General features: G+C 37.0%; 1 protein-coding gene across 1 annotated transcript; it reads right to left on the bottom strand.

The window, feature by feature from the left end:
• Window positions 1-434: 434 nt before the first annotated feature.
• Window positions 435-3,513, bottom strand: LOC138885309 (uncharacterized). Its single transcript, XM_070166245.1, has 6 exons — window positions 3,248-3,513; window positions 2,844-2,983; window positions 2,179-2,747; window positions 1,741-2,025; window positions 1,276-1,381; window positions 435-754 (listed from the first exon to the last, which is right to left on the bottom strand). The coding sequence occupies exons 1-6, from the start codon at window positions 3,511-3,513 to the stop codon at window positions 435-437; spliced, it is 1,686 nt and encodes a 561-aa protein (XP_070022346.1).
• Between the last annotated feature and the right edge of the window lie 7,707 nt (window positions 3,514-11,220).

The following is an 11,220-nucleotide window of genomic DNA, read 5'->3' as shown; positions in this document are numbered from 1 at the left end:
TGGAATGGTAGCTATTATTGTAGGCAAATTCTATGAGTGGTAGATGGTCATCCCAATTCCCCTTGAAATCTAGAACACATGCTCATAATATATCTTCAAGTGTCTGAATGGTACATTCAGCCTATCCGTCAATCTGCAGATGAAATTCAGTGCTGAGATTCACTTGTGTGCCTAAACCTTTCTGAAAAGACCTCTAAAAGTTAGCCGTAAATTGAGATTCTCAGTATGATATAATATATACCGGCATACCATGAAGCCTAACAATCTCCTTGATATACAACTTCGCATAATCTTTAGCCGTGTAAGTTGTCTTAACTGGTAGAAAATGGGCACATTTTGAAAGTCGATCAACTATCACCCAGATGGAGTCAAACTTATGATAAGATCCAATAATGAAGTCCATATTAATCACCTCCCATTTCCAGGTTGGATCTTTATTTCTGAAGCAATCCACCGGGTTTCTGATGTTCGATCTTTACTTGTTGACAATTAGGACACTGGGCTACAAATTTTGCAATAGACTTCTTCATGTTATCCCACCAATATTTCTCCTTAACATCATGATACATCTTTGTCGAGCTGGGATGGATGGAATATCGGGATTGATGAATCTCAATCATAATCTTCTCTCGCAACCCTGCCACATTAGGTACACATAATCGACCTTGGTATCTGAGTTCCCCATCTTCTCTGATCTCGAAATCTATAATCTTACACTGCTGAATGCCCTCTCTCAATCTTACTAAGGTAGGATCTTCATATTAATGTTCTTTTACCTCAGCTACCAAAGATGATTCTGCTGTATTCTATACAGTAACACCTCCGTCATTAGAGTCTAACAATCTGATTCTCATATTGGCTAGCTGAAGAAGCTCTTTAGTCAACCCTCGTCTACCTGCCTCAATATGTACTAAGCTTCCCATTGACTTACGGCTGAGAGCGTCTGCCACAACATTAGCTTTACCGGATGATACAATATCTCGACGTCATAGTCTTTCAGTAATTCAAGCCACCTACACTATCTCAAATTCAACTCCTTCTGCTTGAAGATGTATTGTAAACTCTTGTGATCTGTGTAGATGTCAACATGGATGCTGTATAAGTAGTGCCACCATATCTTCAAAGCATATATTACTGCAACCAATTCCAAATCATGGGTTGGATAATTCTTTTCATGCTTCTATAATTGTCTTGATGCATAAGCAATCACCTTCCCACGCTGCATCAATACGCACCCCAAACCTATACCCGAGGCTTCACATTATACCACATAACCTTCTGTTCCTTCAGGGAGAGTGAGCATTGGCGCAGATGTCAATCGATTTTTTAGCTCCTGAAAACTACGTTCATAAGCATCAGACCACTGGAACTTGGTAGCTTTCTGTGTTAACTTAGTCAATGGCACTGATATAGAGGAAAAACCTTCTACAAATCGCCTATAATATCCTACTAGCCCCAGGAAGCTACGGACTTTTGATGGTGTTGTAGGCCTTGGCAAATTCTTCACTGCATCAATCTTCTGAGTGTTGACACTATACCCTCATCAGATGTCACATGGCCAAGGAATGCTACTGAGTTCAGCCAGAATTCACATTTAGAGAGTTTAGCATATAACTTACGATCCTGAAGCATCTGTAATACTATCCGCAAGTGGCCCATATGTTCCGCCTCCGAACGAGAATACACCAGAATGTCATCAATTAATACGATCACGAACACATCAAGAAAGGGCCTGAATACAGTATTCATGAGATCCATAAAAGCTTCTGGGGCATTTGTTAGCCAGAACAACATTACCAAGAACTCAAAGTGCCCATATTTTGTCCGGAAGGCTGTCTTTGGAATATCCTTCTCCTTAATCCTAACCTGATGATATCCTGAACGTAAGTCAATCTTGGAGAAATACTTAGCACCCTGGAGTTGGTCAAAAAAGTCGTCAATCCTTGGAAGTGGATACTTGTTCTTTATAGTAAACTTATTCAACTGTCGATAATCGATACACATCCTTAACGACCCGTCTTTCTTCTGCACGAACAAAATTGGCACACCCCAAGGTGAAGTGCTAGGCCTAATGAAGCCCTTATCCAGCAAGTCCTTCAACTGCACCTTCAACTCTTGCAACTCTGCCGGGGTCATCCTGTATGGAGGAATAGATATGGGTTGAGTGTCAGGCAACACATCAATGCTAAACTCAATCTCCCTTTTAGGAGGAAGTCCTGGGAGTTCATCTGGGAAAACATCTGGAAATTCATTAACCTTAGGGACTGATTGTATAGTAGGCAGCTTAGCCTCTGCATCCCTAACGTGAACGATATGATAAATGTAACCTTTTGAGATCATCTTCCTTGCCTTAAGATAGGAAATAAACCTACCTTTCGGCATAGCAGTGTTCCCCTTCCATTCAATAACGGGTTCACCAGGAAACTGAAACCTCTCCATCTTTGTACGAAAGTCAACATTTGCATAGCATGAGGCTAACCAGTCCATTCCTATTATCACATCAAAATCAACCATTTCTAACTCAAATAAATTCGCCGAGGTTTGACAACTACAAATCATCACAGTCCAACCTCTATATACCCTTCTAGCAATCATAAAATCTCCTATCATAGTAGATACCGCAAGTGGTTTACTTATCAGTTCAGGTTCAACGCCAAACTTATTAGCCACAAATGGTGTAACATATGATAATGTAGATCTTGAATCAATTAGCGCACACACATCGTAAGAAAACACAGACAATATACCTGTAACAACATCTGGAGACGACTCAAGATCCTGTCAACCTACTAGAGCATAGGTTCACTTTTGAGCACCACTCGAACTTGGCACTACACCTCTACCTCTCCCATGACCTATCGACTGCTGAAAATACTGCACTGGAGGTCGAACTGATAAGGAAGAACCAGACACAGATCCAGTCGGCTGAGCCATACCACCACCTCCTCTGTTAGGACAATCCCGCATCATATAGCCAGGCTGTCTGCAAGAATAGCACGCATCAGAACCTTGACGGCACAGTCCAAAGTGGGCTTTGCCGTATTGAACACAATGTGGTGTTGGGGGTCTCATCTGACTAGTATCCCTATGATATTGCGAGCCTGATGCCTGCGAACTCTGACCTGGACCAGAATAGGTAAATTGATCATATTGAGGCCTCTGAAACTATGGAGGAACACTAGCTACAGGTGGCGTCGAACTCCTCGAAGACTGGGGCCTAACCCTGCCTCTAAAATTATCAGAATACCTTGCAAATCTCGCCCTCTTATGTTGGCCCCTATCTTGCTCCCTATCTGCCCTTTGCTGATGCTTACGATCCTCTAGTGTCTGGGTATAAGCCTGAATACGGGAAATATCCATGCCCTCTACCAAGGAGGTTGTTGTGCACTCATTTATCAGATGTGGTCCCAGTCCATTCACAAACAGGTGCACCCTATCGCTCATCTCGGCCACCATATGAGGAGCATACCTTGCTAAAGAATCAAACTGCATACTATACTCTTGCACACTCATATTACCTTGTCGAAGGTTCAAGAACTTATCAGCTCTAGCTCGTCGTATCTCAACTAGCAAGTAGTGACGAAGAAAGGCCTTAGAAAATTCCTTCCACACAGCTGGATGAGCGTTCATACCCCTGGATCTCTCCCAACTATCATACCAGAAAATCGCTAAATCTTGTAACCGATAAGAAGACAACTGTACTGCCTCCGTATCACTAGCATGCATAACCTGTAGTGTACAATAGACCCGGTCAATAAAAGTCTGCGAGTCCTCCTTGGGGTTTGATCCAGTAAACACTGGAGGGTCTAAATTAATAAAATCACGAACTCTCGTACTAACTAGTTTATTGGCAGCACCTGTATTCTGCCTCTGAGCAGCTACCAAGCTAGTCAACAACTGCAAAGCACTCTGCATATCCTAGTCTGTAGTACCAGACAGAGGAACTGGAGGTGCTGTGTGCCTCCTAATATCCTTTGGAGGAGATGGAGGAGATGCGGTATGAGACGACATCTCACTCTGAACCTCGCTTTGGCTTGCTCTGGCTTAGGGAACCTGACCGGTAACCTCTCTCGCAGTTGTATCGAGCCGTCTACTAATCGCTCGTTTCCTAGTCGAAGGCATTGCTGAAAGAAAACAAGGTGAATATTGGAGACGAACACTTACGACTCAACTCTATGCACGATCTAGATTCAGGAAGAAGGTAACAACCCTAGATGTCATGTAGCCTCCTGACTATAAAGGTGGCGCGCTACACATCCATAATCAAGACTCTACTAGACACGGCTCATAGACAACTCCTAGGACAGACTTGCTTTGATACCAAGTTTGTCACGACCCAAACTGGAGGGTCATGACTAACGCCCGGTCCATACTTGCCGAGCACCAACGTATATTTTATCTAACCTACCTTATTATATTTAACGACCGACGAGATCAATATAAATGGTAGATATGGATCATGAACAACCAAAAATGAAAGATACTGTCATGAACATACTTAACATGGAATAACCAGACAGTCAGGAAACTATATATAAGGTACGTGCTACCACGCTGCCATGAAAGACTGTATAACAAAAATTAACTGACAAGGCATACCAAACTATACATGAGTCGATACCTATCTATGAGTCTCTAAAGGAACATAAGTGCTGCAACATAGCCGGAACAAGGCCTCGACATACCCATAATGTCTATAGCAAAAATGCATACCAAGACCACGACAAGTCCGGAGAAGGGATCTCGCCAATAACCGCTGAACTAGGCAGCCTACTGTGATGGGGGAGCTGTGTCTACCCGTCTATCAGGACCTGCAGCACGACATGCAACATTCACAAATAAAAAGGACGTCAGTACGAATAAAGTACTGAGTATGCAAAGCAGTAAAGCATAAGTATGAACGATAATGTGAATAAGGATAAAGAATATACATCCTATAACATCTGGGTACCTCTGTGGGCTACTGACATGAAATGCATGATACAAACATATATATATAAACTTTTAAAACACACACCTCTGTGAGCATCATCATCATCATATCATACCCGACCTCAAAGAGGACTCGGTAAAAACGTACCTGGCTATCATAAGGCTCGGTAGAATTGTACCAGGCCACGTGGAGCTCGGTAAAACCCAACTGATCAGTAGTTGCACAATAGGTGTCGTACTCGGCCATCTATAGCGCAGCTCGGTAGAGTAAAATAGATATATATATATATATATAATGCATGCTGGACTTAATGGAATAATATTCTGAACTTTTCGGAATGAGGTAAGGTCGGTATCCTCTGTACACGTTATTAGGACTAACTCTTCATCATGAATCTTATAAGAATCAGGAAGTACCAACAACATTGATAACATAAGAATAAGAGAAGCAATATCAACATTAATCGCTCCATAAGAAGGGAAACAATGTAAGTACTGCTAGCTTCTAAGAGTAGAGTATCTTTGGAAGCTCGTTCATTACATCATATACAATCGGAGTCATGCAAAAAAAGGAAAAAAAAAGCCTCACATACCTTGTATATACTACCCAACCTCAAGCTATGCAAATGTCATGACTCCTTAGTCTACAATAGGAGAAATGACACTATCATTAACGTTTAAGCGTCGTAACTATTATGTACCAACCACAACCTATTTTACGATGAAACGGACAACACCTTCCCTATTTATATGACTTCCCACAAGTGAAAACAATCACCAAACATCCTAAATAACATCAATATTAATCATATTGAGCCTCCCAAAACAGTCCACCAACCGACAATATTACTACCAAGCCTTTCGATATATATATTTCACAAGTTCTAGCTTCAATAACTTAGCCGCAACTTGGATAATCTTAAATACATGTAGAGTAAGAGGTTCTTTACCTTTAGACAGAAAGAAAAACTCCAATTTGACCTTAATTATCCACCAAATATCCCTCCAATGCTGCCACAACAACAAGGACGCGAAACTAGCAATCAATTAGGGTTTTTCGGTACTAGAATCACTTTAGAAGGCTTGAAATCACCTAGGGTTGATATTAAAAACTTGAGGGAGTATTTACAGAACATAAAGCCCTTAAAACAACCTCCCACACAAGCTGGAACAACACTAAAATGAGCAACAACAAGAAGAACAAGAAACTTACTAGCGCCACGGGATTCCCGACACTTGATTTGTGTTGTTTGCCCTTTGTTTGGGTATTGAATCTTGAGAGAAACTTGAGAGGGTGTTTCTAGGGTTTTAAGGTCTGAATATACTAAAAATGAATGACTTAAACGGGTTCTAGGCATATTATATATATATATATATATATATATATCTTAAACCGACTATGTGGGATTCATAGAGAGGTGCTTGGCGCAGTCTCGCGAAAATGCAAATATCTCTCTACTCCGATATCGTATCGACGAACGGTTAAATGTGTTGGAAACTAGATTCATAGATCTTCAATTTGGTTGGTAGATCACTCTATAATTCAATGTAAATTAGGAGAAAAGCTTAGTAATATTTGACCTAAAGTTTAAGTAAAATTATGAACGTAAGTTGCGACAACTTTTGTCGACTTTTGTTTCATAACTCGTTTGACCTCAAGACTTATTATATGGATATTATATGATTCAAATACCTTAAAACACGACTTCTTGAGTGTATTAAGCACATCTAGGTTTACCCGAAAATACGGCTGACAACATCCTTGATTCGTTTAACTTCTAATGCTTGTTAACCACCTTTATACACCTTTGTATCATTTAAGACCAATATGATTAACTTCTTATCATCTCAAAGATAATATCTTCTTGGATTTACGTTGGTTAACTTACGGAATAAACTAATGTACGTGAATATGGGTTGTAACATTGTTGTTGTGGCCGAAAGCCCTACTCCCGGAACTACTATTTCAGCTATTTCATCTTCATCTCAAGGCTAAGTATCGCATATTTATTCAATTCTCTTATTATTTTAAGATCAAATTAATTCACTTGTCTATAAACCACATATAAATTTAACTGTACCGTTTTACGGGTAAACATACATGTGTCGCAGAAGAATTTTAAACTCAATTTTATCTATGAATTTTGATACCAAACCAGTCCAAATCACCTTTAATCTTGCTCAAATTTTATATATTGCCTCATTTATATGTTTTTAATGAATTCCAACCAAACCCATTGAAAAAAGATATTTTGCCTAATTTTTTAAATATTTTATATCATTGATAATGAATTTTGACTCCAAACTGGTATAACTCGCCTTCAAACTTCGTGAATTTTTTTATATTGCCTTATCTATGTGGTTTGAAAAAATCCCAACAATACCCATTGAAAAAAAATCCTTTCTTTCCTACATTTTTTGAATATTATATATCATTGGTAATTTTTCGGCTATTTTTGATAGCATGACTAAATATTGATAAATAGTGTCCTTTTTTGGCGCATTCCCATAAGCTTCCCTAATAATACAACAGTTACTATTCAATCTCAAATAAGGTAAAATTAAGTGAGTTCATCTCCCTTCGTTTAAGCATGTTTCAGTTCAATATTGTAAACCATTAATTTCTAACACTAAAGTTCTCTTCATTTTTAATTGGTATATAAATTATTTACAAGATTAAAAGATTATATAATTCCTAAAAAATATATATGTTAAGTCTAGTTCGTTATCACTGTATAGGCCAAAAATTGTCATAGTTATATTTGAGCCACGTCGATACTACGAGAGCCTCCGAAGGCTGCCACGTGTCGTTTGTATGATTTCGACAAAAGACAAATAAGTGGTCGAAGTGACTTGACAAAGAACGAAGGCTAGGTCGAGGAGTCGACAGAGATCAAGGTCGAGGATGAGTACTTTCCTTAACGGAAGAGTGACGGCCAGTTTTGGGGAAATGACTTTAAAAAGAATATTCCAGTAAATATTCCTAGAATATATATTATTAGGATTTTTGTGGCCCATGTCCTCTTATAAATAGAAAGAGAAGTAGTTGTAGAGGGGGATTGAACACTCACCGAGAAGAATAACATATTGACATTCTCTAGATTCTTACTTTATTACATATATACAAAAGACACATTTTCTTGAGATTTTTACCTGACTTTTCTCCCCGATCCAATGATAATCCAAATATTCAAAGACACATCAATCATTTATCATTGTGAGAAGGAATATCACACGATTTTATCCCTTTTTGATTATCTCTCTTGCATTTATTTACATAAATATCATTATATACTATTTACTGTCATATAATGCTATTCACTTTGTATTTGGGCCATTGAATACTATTTGTTGTTACATATATTTTGTGACATTCTTCTACGACACTAGTTAAATAATCTTTTGGATATTAATATTAGCTAAGATTAACCCTCTTTATTAAAAAATCTAATTGTTTAAATCTAGATCTAAATTTTGGGTCTAAAACTAATAAGTAGTGGACTATTTTTTTTGTTGTTGGTAAACGTAAATAAACTCTTAAGACACACTCTACGACTCTCAATAAGTACAAACCTTGGAGTGGGTAAAAATGGGCATAAAAGATGTGGTTTTTCCTATCTATCACTTTCCAAAGCAGTCTTGAATCTCCTCGTTTTGGTCCTACGACTTGCTGTCTTGTTGTAAATTTAGCTTAAGGAGAGGGGGTACTTTTGTAACGTGAAGTTATGCACTCGAATAGTGAGGAGGAGAGTGTGACTGAGAACGACACTTCTTGGGTTCTTCCATAACTTTATACAATTATATTACAGACGTCCAACCAAGCAGAATTATTAGCACGATAAAACAAAAACAGTACCACTTTCCTATCCCTTCTCTTCTTGTTTTGATTTGAGTTTGCTTTACCCTTAATATTCGTTAATTTGAAAAATAAGTAAAGGCCCGAATGGGAAAATGAAAGTTCCAAGCAAAGAGCAAATTATCAAAAACTCACATTTCAAACTACCCTGCCATAAAGTCAGTGGCGGATCCAGAATTTTATGCAAGCGGGTTCAATCTTAGAAGAATATAACTTTAGTCGTAAAATAATAGTTGTCAAGTGAGTTCAAATAAGTATTTATACAAAATTTACACAACTTTAATCCTAATTTATACATATACACAGTATTATTTTTTGTGAAGCAAATTCAGTTGAACCCGCTAGCCACCACTTGGGTCCGCCACTGCATGAAGTTGATTATAATGGTTATTTGTAGTTGTTCTTTTCCACTTGTTTGCTAACTATGAAAAATGATATTGTAGAAGAAGAAAAAAGAGTAAAAGGAGCATAGGTGATGATTCTTGCATGAGAAAAAGTTATAAATGAAGAATATTTTTATCAACTCAATAAATATAATTTATATTTTAAATAATAATTTATCACTTAATTGCTATAATTAGTACTCATGCGTCTCAATTTATATGGCGCTTGGACATCGAATTTAAAAAAGAAAAGAATTGTTTTGAAACTTGTCTAAAGCTTGTTACATTTGTATGATTTTAAATTATCTCATTAAGGATAAAATAAAATTTAAATATAAATTATTTTTAAATATAAAAATATGACATTTTTGGGGCAAACCAAAACAATAATGTACCATATAAATTGAGAAATAAGGATTAATATTTACTGTCACCTAATTTTTGATTCAATACTTTTACCTCCTTACATGTATCATAGTTCTAGCTAGAGGAAGCGAATCACAGAAATAGACAACAATATTAATAGCAATTTGGAGAAAGTTGTGAATATTTCTACAGCACAATAGAGTGAGATTAGCTAGTTAGGAGTTAGACTAAGAATGTCATTGGTCGTCTATTGATGCAGGGCTTTACCTGCTAGTTTTACTATATCAGCCATCTATTTCGTATTTCGTATTCTGTACTTCATATCTCTTATATTGCTGTTACTTTATTATGCATTTTTATGGTACTAACATATCGGCTCCTATTACCTTTTTGAGCTGAGGGTCTCCTGGAAACAGTCTCTCTACCCTTCGGGGTAGGGGTAAGGTATGCGTACATATTACTCTCCCCAAACCCCACTTGTGGGATTATACTGGATTGTTGTTGTTGTTGTTGTTGTTGTTGTTGTTGTTGTTGTTGTTGTTGTTGTTGTTGTTGTTGTTGTTGTTGTTGTTGTTGTTGTTGTATTAATAGCCATTTGCGTCCAAATCAAACTTCTCTCTAATACGCATCTGTGCTACTTGAAGAAAAACATGTACACTATAATGAGAGAAGCTACAAAGTGACTTTATTTCATAAAATCATGATCAGAAGCGGAACCAGAATTTAAGTGCAACGGGGCACATTGTCTTTAAATATGCCATATACTAGCATTAAATTTCGGCATGCATCTCTTTAAAAACATAACGATTATGATAACTTATTAACAAAGTACAAATTCTTAGTCGCCGTCGTCGGAATCAATAGATGTTGGTACTTTATCGAAGTGATTGAGACAAAGTTATTGGTGAAGGGAGATAAAAAGGTTTGTACGTAATTGTTTATTTGCAGAGATAGGAGCTACAATTTTGAACTTTTAATTTTGAGTGAGGGACTTGAAAAAGAATAATATTAATTAAGTTGATTATTATGTACAAGTATTAAATGATAATTGAATTTTAAAAAGATTAAAAAAAATTTAATCAATTGACTACTAAGTAAAACAATCATTGAATTCAGTAGTAAAAGGAAAGCCTAAAATGAGAGAAGCTACAAAGTGACTTTATTTCATAAAATCATGATCAGAGGCGGAACCAGAATTTAAGTGCAATGGGGCACACTGTCTTTAAATATGTCATATGCTAGCGTTAAATTTCGGCGTGCATCTCTTTAAAAACATAACGATTATGATAACTTATTAAGAAAGTACAAATCCTTAGTCGCCATCGTCGGAATCAATAAATGTTGGTACTTTATCGAAGTGATTGAGACAAAGTTATTGGTAAAGGGAGATAGAAGGGTTTGTACGTAATTGTTTATTTGCAGAGATAGAAGCTACAATTTCAAACTCTTGATTTTGAGTGAGGGACTTAAAAAAGAATAATATTAATTAAGTTGATTATTATGTACAAGTATTAAATGATAATTGAATTTTAAAAAGATTAAAAAAAATTTAATCAATTGACTACTAAGTAAAACAATCATTGAATTCAGTATGCCATAGCGATTATTATAACTTATTGTTTATTTGCAGAGATAGGAGCTACAATTTCAAACTCTTGATTTTGAGTGAGGGACTTAAAAAAG

This window comes from Nicotiana sylvestris, chromosome 2 (assembly GCF_000393655.2).
Source record: "Nicotiana sylvestris chromosome 2, ASM39365v2, whole genome shotgun sequence".
In the NCBI taxonomy this organism is placed as follows: Eukaryota; Viridiplantae; Streptophyta; class Magnoliopsida; order Solanales; family Solanaceae; genus Nicotiana; species Nicotiana sylvestris.
Note: the sequence above shows the minus strand (reverse complement) of the source record. Positions and strands in the feature narration are given on the sequence as shown.